Here is a 17,451-nt window from a genome sequence, read left to right as displayed (position 1 = left end):
ATTCTCCAAGCATCCTCAGTTTTCTGCAAGAGTCACCCCTCAGCATTCAGGAGAACCCTAGAGATTCACAGAGCTCACCAGATTATTCCCCAACTACCTCCATCTACACAGCAGTGGCTCCCACATATTCCCTGGGGGCCCCACACCTATCTTCCTTTACACTCAGAGACTCCCAGGGCCTCACAGTCACTCCCCATTATCATCATTCAGCTGTAAGTCCTTGCAAATCTCCTGGCCAACGTGATGCATTTACCTGCCCATTTCTCCACATTCCTGCTCAGGGTCCCACACCTAGCCACAGAAGAGCCCCTTCTGCATTCCAGCATCAAATACAGGCTTGTCCTTCTACTTGCTACTGCCACACACTTGCCAGCAGAAGAGGCGTGTCTAATGGCCAACATCACCACCCAGGCAATCATCACCCCTCAGCTGTGCAGGGGGACCCTCCTGCCTGCCAATGTGGCTGCTGGCGCCTGTGCCAGTGCGAACCCCCACCTGTCATGCTGACATCATCGATGGCGGCATCCCTGTCTTTTGCTCCCCCAGCCCTCCCAAAGGCTGAGTTAGCCTCTATCATCTGGAATACAGTGTGGCTTCTGTTTTCCTAATTGAACCCTGACTTACTACTTTTATAATGTTTCTCTCTGCTCATGTAGTCTTTGATGAGTCAGAAGGTCCTTGCCACGCTCACAATGTGTGTACTGTGTCTCATCTACATGCAGTCTCTGATGGGCAAGGAGGTACGAATTACGACTGAAGCCCTTACCACATGCCTTACACTTATAGGGCCTCTGTCCTGTGTGGACTCTGAGATGAACATGAAGATCTGAATTCCGACTGAAGCCTTTACCACACTCATCACATTTATATGGTCTCTCTCTGGTGTGATCTCTTTGATGTAAGTGAAAATATGAACTGTAACTAAAGCACTTTCCACACACTTCGCATTTATATGGTTTTTCTCGAGTGTGAACTCTGATGAATGTGAAGAATACAGCTATATGCAAAATCCTTTCCACACACATTGCATTTGTATGGTTTCTCCCCTGTGCGGACTCTCTGGTGAATGTGAAGGTGTGTACTTTGGCTGAAGCCCTTTCTACACTCACCACACCTATAAGGTTTCTCCCGTGTGAAACCTCCAGTGGACTTGAAGAACAGAGCTTGAACTAAAGCACTTGCCACACTCACTGCATTTGTAGGGCTTCTCTCCAGCGTGGACTCTCTGATGGACAAGAAATTTCGAGCTCCGATCAAAGCCCTTCCCACACTATTCACTTTTATAGGGCTTTTTCCCTGTGTGTACTCCCTGATGAATACAAAGAAGTGACCTAAATCCAAACCCTTTCCCACATGCATTGCATTTGTAGGGCATCTCCCCTGTGTGGACTCCGTGATGGTTGTGAAGGAAGGAGTTGCACCTGAAGCCCTTGCCACATTCTTTACATTTGTAGGGTTTGTCTCCTGAGGGGACTTTCTGATATCTGGGAAGGTCTGAGCTCTGTTTGCAGCCCATAGGCCATTCATGGAATTTATAGGGAGTCTCGCCAGAGTGGGTTTTACAATGAACGATAAGATCTTGGCTCTGACTAAAGTTCTTTCCATACTGGTCACATTTATAAGATTTTTCTCCTACGTGAGTGCTGTGATGGACATGAGGATCTGTATCATCTGCAAAGGCTACCTCACAGTTATTACATGTGAAAGGCTGTGGTAATACATGGGCCACATTATGTTGTTCAACTGTTGATTTCATACCAAAGTTTTTCCTGCAGGTGGGATGTCTCCTTTACATTCTTGGGACTCATGATGATCACGTGAGGTCCAGTTGAGGCTGTCATGCTGAGCACATCTGTACAATTTCTCTTCCATGTAAATTCCCTTATATCTTCCCTGAGAGTTCTGGGGCTCGGTCATTATGTTGGCTTTCCTCCACGATTCTGGGGTAAGAACCTGTGTCAGGCCTTGCTATACTGTGATATCCTGATTTTTGATAATGGCATTTACTACATAGTTTTCATTTTCAGAAATCTGAAGAGACATGCCTGCCCACTCTTCACAGAGGGAAACATTTCTAAATGTGGGGAACACTCTTCTTGAAGGTTCATGATGTAATCCTGACTCCCAGTTAAATCCTGGATCCTTTGTTTCCAAATCTGCCAGCAATGAAGCACTTCTTGTGAAAGGTAACTTAACCCCTTTGCCTGAAGATTCAAAATGTTGTTTTTAATCCCATCTCTTATGAGAAGAAAGAGAACTTGGCTAAGAGAACAAGTCAATCATCTGTCCAGAGGTTTTGAGAAAACGAAATATGATGGGGTGGGAAGTTGTTCCTGCCTTCTATTGACATGTGAAACAATTAGAGCCACAGTAATTCTAACCAGTGAGCTGCCAATTGGAAATCAAGTGTTGTAGGGAAATTAAGAGAAATCTTGGCCAGGTGCAGTGGCTCATGCCTGTAATAGCAACACTTTGATAGGCTGAGGTGGGGGGAATCACTCAAGCCCAGGAGATCAAGACCAGGCTGGGCAATATGATGAGATCCCATCTCTACAAAAAAATTAAAAACTGGCTCAGTTTTGCCTATGATCCCAGCCACTGGAAATCTGAGGTTGGAGGATTGCTTAATCCTGGGAGACAGAGGCTGCAGTGAGCCAAGATTGTGCCACTGCATTCCAGCCTGGGTGACAGAGCAAGACCTTTCCACCCCCACTTCGCAAAAAAGAAAAAAAGGAAATCTGAGGAAAAATTTTTGAAGGACGAAATTCACCTCCCTGCTATAAGAGTAGTCGATAAAAAGCCTTTAATAATCTTGCTACAAAAGGTATGGGAAAGGCTCCCATTTTATGTAGTGTATGTGTGTATATAAATAATACATATTGATGGAGTGTTTTTTATATGTTGGGCAGAGTAAGGGACACAAAGGGTCACAAGAGGTTTCAGAAACAAGCAACAAGTCCTATCTCCTGACAACTTCTCTTCCTTCACATCACTGTCATATGGAGGACTATCACATATGTTTGTGTACAACCTGCACAACTGTATGTGGTGAGCCTAAAGGGGATGGGGATAAAAAGGCAATGGTGATTGAAATGGGGATAAACACCGTGAAATATGGTCCTGGCGTTGTGCGGGGATGCATATGTAAACCTCTGAGACAAGCTTTAAGAGACATCCTTTTTATTTTCCCCAAGGTTCTTTGTCTTCATGAAAAGATAGAGACCACTCAGACCCTACAATCCATTTCCTGAAGTTCTGCTCTTTTAAGTTATCGCAGAATCTCAGACAGCCATGACTATGAGAACGGGGAACAGATACTGTGGCACTGTCAATGGCCTGGCACCCAGGGAAGCAAGACTATGGTATGTAACAAACAGGGGGCTGAGGCAGAAGAGGATGATCATATTCTTGGGACCCTAAGATGGGTTTCAAAATGGCATGATTATCAAGCTCAAGTCCCACTCGATACTGCTTCTGGTTCAAGGTCCTTTCTGGGTTGTTTTATTGAAAGTGACTTTAGTTTATAAGATAGTATCAGGGAAAGGGAGACCATGAGCTGCCCTGAATAGGGTTTAAGCAATGGTTTCCCAATTGTTTTCATTGTAACCCACAGTAAGATCAGCATTGTGACTCAGTAGGAATAGGCAGAAACATCAACACAGACTGCTTACTAAAACTTGCTCAGCTGATAGTTACATACTATGTGCAGTGTACTCTGATGAATTCTTTTGTTTTCTGTTCTATTAATCTATTTTGCTTTTTAAAAATTGCTAGTTATGACACAGTAATTTGATTTCAGGACTCACCAAGAGGGTTTTATCCTGCAGTTTGAGAAACAACTGCAGGGATATGCAGACTTATGCGAAAGGTCGTGTGTCTACAGTTTACACTTTGGTTTCACGAGGTTATTTATTAAAAACACAGGACTTAGGACCAGATTAGGAGGGTTCAAATCCTAGTTCTTCTTATAAGCTGTGTGATTGTGGGCAAGTTATTAATTATGTGACTCAGTTGTTTCATCCATTGATATGGCTTGGCTGTGTCCCTACCCAAATCTCTTCTTGAATTGTAACTCCCATAATTCCCATATGTCATGTCCCGTGATTCCCACATGTCAGAGCCCCCACACAGAGTGCCTACCAGGGAACTGCCTAGTAGAGCTGTGAGAAGAGGGCCACTGTCCTTCAGACCCCAGAATGCTAGATCCACTGACAGCTTGTACCGTGTGCCTGGAAAAGCCACAAACACTCAACATCAGCCCGTGAAAGCAGCCAGAAGGGAGGCTATACTCTGCAGAACCACAGGGGTAGAGCTGCCCAAGACCATGGAAACCCACCTCTTGCATCAGTGTGACCAGGATGCAAGACATGGAGTCAAAGGAGATCATTTTTGAGCTTTAAGATTTGACTGCCCTGCTGGATTTCAGACTTGCATGGGGCCTGTAGCCCCTTTGTTTTGGCCAATTTCTCCCATTTGGAACAGCCTCTGGCCTTTGTGGTGAAACTTACTGTATAAAATTGCCACTTTAGGCACTGTGGAAACTCCGAAGATTAAAAAAGAAAAGCCCAAAACCAGGTTCTGCCTTCTCAGATAGTGCTTCTCACACTAACTGTGATAAAGGACTAGTTTTTAAATTATTATTACGGTTACTTTCAGTCTGTCACAGACTGATATTTCAGTAAGATACAGTAAAAAGAAATTACTGGAAAAAGGAAATTAAGAAGGTATGCAATTTAAATTTAAATTACTGGAAAAAGGAAATTAAGAAGGTAAGCAAATTAAAGCCCAATTGTTATTATTATGTTAATCAATAAGACAAAATTTTAGACATCTACACTCAGGTTCTCAAATTATCTGGTCACAGACCAATATCATTTATTGGCACTGGTCTTTGGGCTACCCTTTGAATTGCAGCTCACAGGGTTATAGAATCAGGTTAATAGAATATGAAATGTCTTTTTGGTAAATCCTTGGACTCTTTTTCTCTCCTTTCCTACCTTTAAGAGACATCATTAATCACTTCTTATTTTGGGCTCCAACAAAGGCCAAAATAAGGAGTGTTCAGCTCATTAGTACAGCATGAATTACATCATTTTACAATAGTTAAAACCTACCAAGAAAACACTCCTCCTTCCCCCTGTCAAAAAACTACAAATCCTAAAAAAAAAACAAAAAACCAAGCTGTAGTCTTTTATCCACTGTACTTGGTAAGGATCTTATCATTTAACAAGCACTCAATCAGTGTTTCTCAATATTAACAAATGCACAAATAGAATTGGCTTGGATATTATACATTAGACTCATGTGCAAAGACGTAAACTCACCCTCTACTTCCAGTACCTGTTCTCACTTAAGAGCCAATAATGGGACAGGTTTATTTTCAAGCACACATCTACACACATGAACTCACGCATGTATGGTTGGGGGTTTGGTTTCCTGAATTTCTGGCTTCAAACACTACCTGCCTGTATCAAGTCAGGGCCGTGGCAGGAACCAGATGGCACATTCAAATTTGAGGGGAGTTTAATAAACAGGCAGCTTACAATGGTGTTGGCTGGGGGTAAGGAGGTCACAGTGGATAAGGCTCTATCCTGGGAAGTGGCAGGGAGGTGCCATTATAATACCTGGACCTTAAGAGGTAAGGGGAGGGAGCAGTCCCTGGAGCCTGGAACTGAGAGGACTGTGTGGCCAGGGCCACCCAAACCATCACCTGCTGTTTAGAAGGGCAGCTAATCTGTGACAATCCTGAAGAGAGAGAACTGGGGGACAAGATACTCCAACTCACACTTCTTCCTCTCTCCAAACTTTCCTGTTGAGACTTCCCATTGGCCAAAGACAAGCAAGGCCAGAAGGCAATGGCGGCCTTTCAGGGCAGACAGCAGGGTGGAAAAGGTGGAGAGCCAAAGGCATGGGACACATGGCACCTCAAGACTCTTGTTTTTTCCCTATCTGCCAAAGTCCACACAGCTCTCTCACACAAATGCCTTTCTCATCCCTCACCCTAACAACTACTCTGATCTGAGGAATGCATCAGGAATGAGACCAGATGTCCATATCAACCTCTTCAGGGAATGAAGACCTAGAGGAAAAGTGCAACTAAATCTGGAACTGCAATTGCCCAGGAACACGATCAGAAATGTAATAAATGCTGCTATTACACCTAAAATAATTAACACTAAATCTCTAACTTATCTAATATACAGAGAGCATTCAAACTTCAAATTTGTTGAGTGTAATTTAACAATTTACATTTGCTCATGTGCTTTATAATCCTCAAAGTCCCTCCTCCCTGGCTCACAGCATGTGAGGTGAGAATGGAGTTAACAATTTCGGGCAGTTCTTTTCTTTTTCTTTTTTTTTTTTTGAGACGGAGTCTCGCTCTGTCGCCCAGGCTGGAGTGCAGTGGCATGATCTCGGCTCACTGCAACCCCCATCTTCCGGGTTCACACCATTCTCTGCCTCAGCTCCCCAGTAGCTGGGACTACAGGCGCCTGCCACCATGCCCGGCTAATTTTTTGTAGTTTTTCTTTTAGTGGAGACAGGGTTTCACCATGTTAGCCAGGATGGTCTCGATCTCCGACCTCGTGATCCACCCACCTCGGCCTCCCAAAGTGCTGGGATTACAGGCGTGAGCCACCGCGCCCGGCCTGGGGCAGTTCTTTTCAAAATGTATTCGGTGACATTAAACTCCAGAGTTATTATAGTCTGAGTTGTTTCTTTATTGCCAGAAGACTGAACCTCTGCCCTGAAGTCAGAAATGCGCCGCTGGAGTCAGAGCTGCCAAAATCCAGAGTTCAGACCCAGGACAACTCCCCATCCAATAACCTAGGGGTGCTGAGCCAGAATCGCCCCCACCAAACAGCGAGAACAGCCCCAGCCATCCTCTATTCCCAGAGACAAGCTGGTTAGGCAAATCCCTCATCCCATTCAGGGACGCACAGCCCCAGGCATTACTCCCAAACCCTGAGCCAGCGCCCCCCTGCCCTCATCCAGAGATGCACATCCCAAGACTGACCCCAAGCTTCGACCCGAGGAGGCACAGCGCAAGTCGCTGTCACGAAACGTGAAGATGCACTGTTTTGTCAAACCCAGGGCTGCTCCCCAAACTGAGCCCAAGCTTTCTGCATCCCATCCCGGGTAGGTTGGGCCGCCGAACTTCCCCACCCATGAGGCGTTATCATTGATCACCAGTCCCCTCTTCCAGTCCTCCTACTTCAGTCCACAGGGACGGGTCACAGCTGCACATCCTACACCGTTACTCCTGGCTACGCCTCCCAGGGAGGCGCGGTCCAGGCGGGACTCACCCCAGCATCCCAAACAACACCGCCCGCAGCGTGCGTCCGGTACCACGGCGCATGCGCAAGGAGGCCTAAGGACTACAATCCCCCGAAAGCCCCACGCGCAGCAGTGGCCATTCGCAAGGCTACCCGGGTGAAGTCAGGGGTTGCGCGGAAGTCCTTTGACTTCCGTGCATTCGTCTAAAATAATGACAATCATAATAACGATAAAATAATGAAATGTTAAATCACTATCAAAGATGAAAAGAAGAAGTTTCAATATTTTACTACTTGGAAATGAGCACTTTACCATTTTAGTGAAGACTTTTATAGGTTCTTATTTTATAGGCATGTCTTTTAATGTTAAAACAACGGAAGTTTTCAATTAAAATTCACCTAAATATTTCCCTTCCCGCCCCCCCACCATGTTTTGTTTCTGTTGATGAAGACTCTGGATAATCTACACTTGCGATATAACATAGCCCTGTAATTTGTTTGCTAGTCTCAGAAGAAGCAGAAGGAATTAACAACCATTGTCTGAATCCTTAATAGGGGAATTGCAGGAGTACTGAGAGTCTCCTAAAAGAGACACATTACAACATAACAAGAAAACATGGGAAGTTTTCAGATTCTTTTTGAAAATTTCCTCTTGTTAGGACTTAGGCTTTATTTTACTTTATGTTATTGCATTTAAGATTTAAGATTTCTATTAAAGAAAAATTTGGGTTCCCTAATGGGGTAAGAAAATTGAATAAGAATTCCATCAGAGGCCCTCAGTTTTAGCCTGGAGGAAAGCCCTGATAACGGGTGAGAACAATCTGTCTCCTAGGAATGGTCGCCTGGTCCTGCTGGCAGACGCTCTGTTTGGAATATCTGGCTGGCATTCCCTTTTTCATGCACCCTCGAGCTGTAGGGGTCGTGAGGCATTTCCAGTCCTAGACTGGACAGCGAAGTGAAGACTCTCACCTCTAGGCAACGGGCAGGAAATGGTTGAATACTATCCAACTATAGCTTGACATCGCAACTTAGGGCACATAAAGGGACAGTGAAATTCTTTTGGCTTATCTCTGTCTTTTGATGTTTACATGTTTGATGTTTTTATATATTGCTCTAAGTTGAAGGATTACTTGATTAATTTGACATACTTGAATTTTAAAAAACGAGTTCAGGAACATTTTTATTTTTGGCCTAACACAAGGTTAATTTTTGTGACATCTGTGTCTATTGGAAAACAATGTGTGTTCTCTATCAGATGGATATACATACATTTATATTTTCACCAGACTTGCTAACTGTGCTGTTTAAATTTCCTACATGCTTATTTGTGCTTACTTAGATTTTTTCATTATGCCTCTGTTAATGATTGAAAACTGCAAGTCAAAAAGGCTCCCAGGCTGGGCGTGGTGGCTCAAGCCTGTAATCCCAGCACTTTGGGAGGCCGAGGTGGGCAGATCACGCGGTGAGGAGTTTGAGACCAGCCTGGCCAATGTGGTGAAACCCTGTCTCTATTAAAAATACAAAAATTAGCTAGGCATGGTGGCAAGCACATGTAGTCCCAGCTACTTGGGAGGCTGAGGCAAGAGAATCGCTTGAACCCGGGAGGCGGAGGTTGCAGTGAGCCGAGATCGTGCCACTGCACTCCAGCCTGGGCGACAGAGCGAGACTGTCTCAAAAAAAGGAAAAAAAAAGGAAAAGAAAAAAAGAAAGCCTATAATGGTAAATTTGTCATTTTCCTCTGTATTTTTTTTTTTGAGACTGAGTCTCTCTCTGTCGCCCAGGCTGGAGTGCAGTGGCGCCATCTCAACTCACTGCAAGCTCCACCTCCCAGGTTCACGCCATTCTCCTGTCTCAGCCTTCCGAGTAGCTGGGACTACAGGAGCCCGCCACCACGCCCGGCTAATTCTTTTGTATTTTTAGTAGAGAGGGGGTTTCACCGTGTTAGCTAGGATGGTCTCCATCTCCTGACCTCGTGATCTGCCCGCCTTGGCCTCCCAAAGTGCTGCGATTACAGGCGTGAGCCACCGTGCCTAGTCTGCTTCACTTTTCACAAGTCGTGTTATTAGGTATACAAGTGGCTTTACTTTTTAAAAGTCGTGTTATTAGATATAGAAGTGGTGTATTCCTTTTCTGAAATACTTGGGACCAGAAGTGTTTCAGATTTTTTTTTCAGATTTTGCAATATTTGCATATACATAATGAGGTATCTTGAGGATGAGACCCAAGTCTAAACGCAAAATTCATTTTGTTTCATATACACCTTATACATGCAGCCTGAAAGTAATTTTATACAATTATTTTGAATAATTTTGTTCACAAAGTTTGTATACAATGTTTGTGTGCATTGAACCATCAGAAGCAAAGATTGCCTTCATCAGATGACCAAAGAAAAATCAATGAATGAAAAGAACAGAAAGAAAGCAAATATTTCAGGGGTGGAATTTTCCACTTGTGTCATGTTCACATTCCAAAAGTTTCAGATTGTGGAACATTTTGGATTTTAAAATTTAGTGATGCTGACCCTGTGTAAGTTTCATAATGGTCATATCTTCTTGATGGACCAAAAATTTCATTAACATTTTAAGTATTTTGCGTTTTCACCTTGAGTTTACTTTTCAGTGAAGACTGTACCTGCTTTCTTTTCATTAGATTTCATCTATTATTTATTTTTCACTTTGTCCTAAATTTAGTATATTTCTTTACCTTATTATTTATATACTCTTTATTATTATAGTTATTTTTAAATGTTACTTTTACCTAATCTAAGAGCTTGTCTTTAGTCTGAAAATACACACTTAAATGGGTGTGTTAAGAACAAAGGAGAAAGTTCTTGTATAATTGATCTAGGAGCTGCTCTTGCTTCCCAACTATAGAACAGTGACTCTGGCCTGTAATCCTAGTTGCTCAAGCACTGAGGTGGGAGGATGGCTTGAGCCTGGAAAGTTCAGGGTGCAGTGGGCTATGATGGTGCCACTGTACTCCAGCTTGGGTGACAGCATGAAATCTTATGTCTAAAAAAAAAAAAAGAAAATGAAAAAAATAGAACAGTGATCCTCAAACAGGAATGAAATAGCGTCCCTAAGAGTTTTTTGAATTGTGTAAGTGATCTTTGCTTGCCCCAGTGACTGGGGTATGCATTTAGTATGCAGAAGTAAGGAATGCTAAACATATTGCATCTGTAAATTAATTCTCTCACCAAAGAAGTCATCCATTCAAAATACCCAACAGTAGCTCCTTGAAAATCACAGCTTTAAAGGGAAGAAAATGAGTAACAACCTCAATAAAATAAAAGGAGGGAAAGAAACAATCAAATCAGTAAAGACAATGTCAAACTGCTGCTGTTTGCTGATGATATGATCATATACCTAGAAAACCCTAAAGACTCCTTCAGAGTGCTTCTAGAACTCATAAATGAATTCAGCAAAGTTTCAGGATACAAAATTAATGTACACAAATCATAGCTCTGCTGTACACCAACAGCAACCCAGCTGAGAATGAAATCAAGAACTCAACCCCTTTTACAATAGCTGCAACAAAAAATACCTAGGAATATTTCTAACCAAGGAGGTGAAAGACCTCTACAAGGAAAACTACAAAACACTGTTGAAAGAAATCATAGATGACACAAACAAATGGAAACACATCCCATGTTCATGGATGGGTAAATCAATATTGCAAAAGTGACCATACTGCCAAAAGTTGTTTACAAATTCAATGCAAGTTCCATCAAAATACCACCATCATTCTTCCCAGAACTAGAAAAGACAATTCTAAAATTCATATGGAACCAAAGAAGAGCCCGCAGAGCCAAAGCAAGACTAAGCAAAAAGAACAAATATGGAGGCATCACACTACCTGACTTCAAACTATACTATAAGGCTGTAGTCACCCTAATAGCATGGTACTGGTATAAAAATAGGAACAAAGACCAATGGAACAGAATAGAGAACCCAGAAATAAATCCAAATATTTACAGCCAACTGATATTTGACAAAACAAACAAAAACATAAAGTGAGGAAAAGACCCCCTATTCAACAAATGGTGCTGGGATAATTGGCAAGCCACATGTAGAAGAATGTGACTGGATCCTCATCTCTCGCCTTATACGAAAATCAACTCAAGATGGATCAAAAACTTAAAACCTGAAACCATAAAAATTCTAGCAGATAACTTCGGAAAAACCCTTCAAAACATTAGCTTAGGCAAAGACTTGATGACCAAGAACCTAAAAGCAAATTCAATAGAAAAAAATGAACAATCCCACTACTGGGTATCTACCCAGAGGAAAAGAAGTCATTATATGAAAAAGATAGTTGCACACACATGTTTATAGCAACATAATAAGATGTTTTATAAATACAAGTGATGAAATTCCTCTATTAAAAGTTTATTAGAGTTCATCAGTATTGATATAATCTCTGCAAATTAAAAAAAATTTTTCTGTTGTTTTGGTTTTTGTTTGCTTCAATGCATGGTCTTGCTCTGATTCATATATATATGAATATATATATATGATTCATATATATGATTCATATATATGAATATATATAATATGATTCATATATATATATATATGAATGCTATTCAGCCATAAAAAGGAACAAATTAATGCCATTCATAGCAACCTGGATGGAACTGGAGACCATTATTCTAAGTGAAATAACTCAGGAATAGAAAACCAAATATTGTATGCTCTCACTCATAAGTGGGAGCTAAGCTATGAGGATGCAAAGGCATAAGAATGATACAATGGACTTTGGGGATGGACGTGAGGGAAGGATGGGAGGGGGGTGAAGGATGAAAGACTACAAACTGGGTACAGTGTATACTGCTCAGGTGATGGGTGCACCAAAATCTCACACATCACCGCTAAAGAACTTACTCGTGTAACCAAATGCCACCTGTTTCTCAAAATCCTATTAAAATGAAAACAAATAAAAAATTAAAAGCCATTGTAAAAAAGGCAAAATAAGATGTTTTATAAATATAAGTGATAAAATTCCTCTATTAAAAGTTTATTAGAGTTCATCAGTGTTGATATCATCTTTCCAAATTAAAAAAAGTTTTCTGTTTGTTGTTTGTTTTGGTCTTTGTTTGTTTGTTTTGATGCATGGTCTCTGTTGCTTACTGCAGCCTCAACTTCCTGGGCATGAGTGATCCTCCCACCTCAGTGTCCCAAGTAACTGGAACTACAGGTGTGCACCACCATGCCTAATTGATTTTTAAAAATTTTCTGATAGAGTCTCACTGTGTTGCCTAGGCTAGTCTGAAATATGTGTGTTCAAACAATCCTCCGAGCTTGGACTGAAAAATGTTGAGATTACAGGCACAAGCCATCATGCCTGGCCAGAAATTTTTTTTTTTTTTTTTTTTTTTTTTGAGACGGAGTCTCTTGCTCTTTCGCCCAGGCTGGAGTGCAATGGCGCGATCTTGGCTCACTGCAAGCTCCGCCGCCTGGGTTCACACTATTCTCCTGCCACAGCCTCCTGAGTAGCTGGGACTACAGGTGCCAACCACCATGCCTGGCTAATGTTTTTGTATTTTTAGTAGAGACAGGGTTTCACCATGTTAGCCAGGATGGGCTCAATCTCCTCACCTCGTGATCCGACTGCCTTGGCCTCCAAAAGTGCCGGCATTACAGGCGTGAGCCACTGCGCCCGGTGTAAAAAATTTTTTTAATTAAAAATTAAATAATTAAAGAGTGGGTGAAAGACATAATAAGGCAGTGAAAAGAAAAATGACGGAAAGGCATCAACTATGACCACCTTGATTGTTATCAATAAAATGAAAACCGACATCCTTTTTATATATAAAGTTGACAAAGATTAAACAATTTTGTTATAAATCACGTGATCCTCAATAGCGTGAGAAAATGGACACGTTTATATTTTAGGCTGAGTGGAAAAAACAAAAACTGTTTTTCCTCCCCTTTCACATCACAACAATCAACACAGAAGATTTCTGTGAGGACATGTCTGGGGATTTCTTTCAGTCAGTCAAGCAAACAATCCATTCTACTTTGGAACCCAGCTAGGTGTCTTCTAATTCCATTATGTCACTATCTACATGGACATAGTGTTAGATTCCAAAGGGCTCAGTCCCGCAAGACTGGCCTCCCACTCTAATCACAATGGGAAGCCCTACATTGTTTTACCTGTGCTTCTTAGCAACTGGCTATAAATCAGGTTTCCACCACTCCCTGATTTAGTTGTATGAATTTGCTCCAAGAGCTCACAGGATGCAAGGAAACACTGACAATTACCATTTGATCATAGCGGATATTACAAAAAATTCAGAAGAAAGATTTTGGGCCGGGCATGTGGGGAGGGGCGCACTGCCTTCCGGGAAGTTTTATCCAGAAGCTCTCTAAAGCCAGTCCTTTTGGGTTTTGATGGAGACTTCATTCTATAGGCATGAGGGGTTCAACCATAGGCTACTGGTGACGAACTCAGCCTGAGGCTCTCAACACTCCCTGGAGATCGGGGTTGAGGCATTGATTGCCATTCTCAGTCTGACTAAAAGAATTGAAACAAACGGAACTTTTTAACAGATTAGCATAACTGAAAACCTAATTAGATGATTGAATTATCTGGAGCCACGCTTTGATATTCCTAGCCCAAGCACCCTCATCCAATGAATGCTCCACCCAACTGGCTCCGAAGTCTCTACGTGGTTCCAGAGCAAAAGAATGTTTATACAACGCATATCTTCACTTTTTCTGAAAGGTCTTTTCGCTTCCACGGGTAATTCTGAAACTGCCACGCGTCAGGGTCAGGGGGAGGGCTTGTTACAACACAGATCTGTGAATCTGCGGGGTTTGAGGGTTGCGAGGTTGCTGCTGGTCTCAAAACCACAAGGTGAGAACCACAGAACCACTAGATGGTTTTCAGTGTTGAAGCGCATGTAATTCGTCCTATATTTGGCCATGAAAATTTCTAAGTTCTTAGATTGTCCCAAATGTGGCACATGAAATCACACAGGAGAGCAGTCTCCTAGGAGGCGCAGCCTGGGAAAGGTGGGGGTGACCGACGGAAAGGAGGAGTGAAGCTCCGCCCTTTCCACTGCTAGGCTGCGCCCGGGGCTATTTAAACCCACCCTGGCGGGCCTGTACTCAGATCTTCGCACAGCAGAGCAGCGGCCGGAGCGTTTTGCGGGCTCTGCGTGGACTTGGAGCTTACAGCGTCTTGCGACTTGGAAGCGCATACAGAGGACAGGACAGAACACTTGGGCAAGTGAATCTCTGTCTGTCTGTCTCACTGATTTGTTTATTTCCATTTTCTTTAGGAGCACATACCTCACACCACACACACACACACACACACACACACACACACACACACACACACACCACACACACACACACACACACACACACACACACACACACACACAAACCCGCACTCCTTCATTCTGCGGGATAGCAAATTGGTAGGGCTCCTTGGGTGCTGCAGGTTTCCTAATCATGTCTGCATCTAAGAACAGCAGGGTCTTGTCTGGCTCTTCTTGTGAACGGTCCCCCAACCCGGACTCCCCAAGATCCATGCTAGCCTCACCCAGCTTCTCCCTCTCCCCTCTCAGAAACTCACACTTAAGAGAAAGCTCCTCTCCAGGGATGGGGTGCTACCATTCACCATCATCTAGGGCTTCACCACACTCACCTCTGTCATCACCAGGATCCCATAGGCTCCCATTTCCCTTTCCTCACCGTGATGGGGAATCAATGAAGCCATTGCGCTCTCCCGGGTCTTCCTCTGGGGATTCTTTAGAGTCAGCAAGTTCATCCATAATATACCACATGTTCTGCCTGCCATCATCCAGCAGCTCATCCCCAGCTCTCGGGGAGTCTCCCGTGTCTCCCAGCTACTCTCCAAACAACCCCAGATTTCAGCTGCAGTCAGCCCCCCACACCCGGCAATCACCTGCACACTCACGAGCCTCACGGTGCTCCTCCCCTATGTCTTTCATCTCTTCAACCCCAGGCCTCAGGGACTCTCCCGTGTCTCCCAGTTACTCTCCAACCGTCCCCAGGTTTCTGCGGGAGTCAGCCCCATGCACCCAGAACTCCCCCAGAAACTCACAGGTCTCAGGAGATTATGAGCGCTCCCCCGGCCCTGACTCCTCCAGGTTCGTGCCTGCCTCACCCAGCTTCGGCCTCTCCCCTCCCAGAAACTCAGACCCAACGGGCAGCTCCTCACCAAGGATGTGGAGGTACTCTACACCCTCCCGCAGGGCTTCACCCCTCTCACATCCATCATCCACAGCATTTCACAACTCGACGTTTCCCTTTCCTAACCACGCAGGACAATCACTGATGTCATTGTGCTCTCCCGTGTCCTCCTCTGGGGATTCTTCACAGTCACCTCATTCGTCAATAATATACCATATGTTCTCACTGCCATCATCCAGCAGCTCACCCCCAGCCATCAGTGACTCTCCTGTCTGTCCCAGCTACTCTCCAACCACGCCCACATTTCTGCGGGAGTCAGTTCCAGGAACCCAGGGATCACCACCAAGCTCACCACTTTCACTGAGTTACTCCCCAGTCTCTAGCACGTCTTTATCCCCAACACTCAGGGACTCTCCTGTCTGTCCCAGCTCCTCTCCAACCACACCCACATTTCAGCGGGAGTCAGTTCCAGGCACCCCGGAATCACCACCAAACTCACGAATTTCACTCAATTACTCCCCAGTCTCTCTCATGTCTTCACCAGCCCTCAGGGACTCTCCTGTCTGTCGCAGCTACTCTCCAACTACGCCCAGATTTCAGCTGCAGTCAGTTCCAGGCACCCCGGAATCACCACCACACTCACCAATTTCTCTCACTTACTCCCCGGTCTCTCTCATGTCTTCACCAGCCCTCAGGGACTCTCCTGTCTGTCGCAGCTACTCTCCAACTACGCCCAGATTTCAGCTGGAGTCAGTTCCAGGCACCCCGGGGTCACCACAAAACTCACCACCAAACTCACCAACTTCACTGAGTTACTCCCCAGTCTCTCTCATATCTTCACACCCAGCCCTCAGGGACTCTCCTGTCTGTCCCAGCTACTCTCCGACCACGCCCAGATGTCAGCAGGAGTCACTTCCCGGCACCCAGGAATCACCTACGAACTCAGCAGTTTCACTGAGTTGCTCTCCATTCTCTCTCACGTCTTCACCCCTAGCCCCCGGGGACTCTCCTGTGTGTCCCCGCTACTCTCCAGCCACGCTCAGATTTCAGCGGGAGTCAGCCTCCTACACTCAGGAATCACCTACACACCCGCAGACCTCACTGAGATCCTCCCTGGTCTCTCTCAGGTCTTTGCCCTCAGCCCACAGGGACTCTTGTGTCCCTTTCAGCTACCCTCAAAACTTCTCTCGATTCCAGCTGGAGTCACTTCCAGGCACCCAGGACACACCACCAAACTCACCAATTTCACTGAGTTACTCCCCAGTCTCGCTCATGTTTTCACCCCCAGCCCTCAGGGACTCTTCTGTCTCTCTCAGCTACCCTCCCACCATCTCCACATTTCAGCCGGAGTCAGCTTCCCACACCCAGGGATCACCCACAGACTCACGGACCTTACTGCAACCCTCCCCCATTTCTTTCACCTCTTCACCCCCAGCCTTCAGGGTCTCTCCTGTGTCTCCCAGCTTCTCTCCAGCCTTCCCCAGATTTCTGCCCCAGTCAGCCCCAGGCACCCAGGAGAACCCTAGGCACTCACAGGCCTCACGAGACTATTTCCCTTTGACCTGTATCTATACAGGGATGGCTCCCACGTATCAATCAGTGACCCCAAACCCATCTCCACTTACACTCAGACACTCCCATTGCCTAACAGCTACTCCCCGTTATTGTCCTTCAGTTCCAAGCCCTGGCCAATCTAATGGCCGACATCACGCAGTTACCCGGCCATTTCTCCACATTTCTGCGGAGGGCCCCACACCCAGCCGCACAAGGGGCCCTCCTGCCTTCCATCCTCACACACAGGCCTGTCCATCTACTTGCTACTGTCACACTCTTGCCAGGAGAAGAGGCCCCTCTCATGGCCGATATCACCCCCCAGGCTTTCGTCAGCCCACAGCTGTGCAGCGGGACCCTCCTGCTTGCCCACGTGGCTGCCAGAGCCCATGCTGACACGAACCTCCAGCACCTCGGCGTCCCTGCGGGCGACACTAGCCGTGACACGGATAGCATGA

The 17,451-nt window shown here is 44.8% G+C and overlaps 1 protein-coding gene across 1 annotated transcript; it reads right to left on the bottom strand.

Moving 5' to 3' along the window:
* Nucleotides 1–629: 629 nt before the first annotated feature.
* ZNF285 (zinc finger protein 285) lies at nt 630–14,817 on the bottom strand. The gene is given in 7 exon segments (XM_058428122.1): nt 630–978; nt 980–1,126; nt 1,128–1,785; nt 1,788–2,072; nt 2,075–2,262; nt 7,016–7,209; nt 14,671–14,817. Coding segments are annotated over 7 exon segments (1,968 nt in total).
* Nucleotides 14,818–17,451: the final 2,634 nt, after the last annotated feature.

The sequence above is a fragment of the Hylobates moloch genome, unplaced genomic scaffold (assembly GCF_009828535.3).
Source record: "Hylobates moloch isolate HMO894 unplaced genomic scaffold, HMol_V3 SCAFFOLD_15, whole genome shotgun sequence".
In the NCBI taxonomy this organism is placed as follows: Eukaryota; Metazoa; Chordata; class Mammalia; order Primates; family Hylobatidae; genus Hylobates; species Hylobates moloch.
Note: the sequence above shows the minus strand (reverse complement) of the source record. Positions and strands in the feature narration are given on the sequence as shown.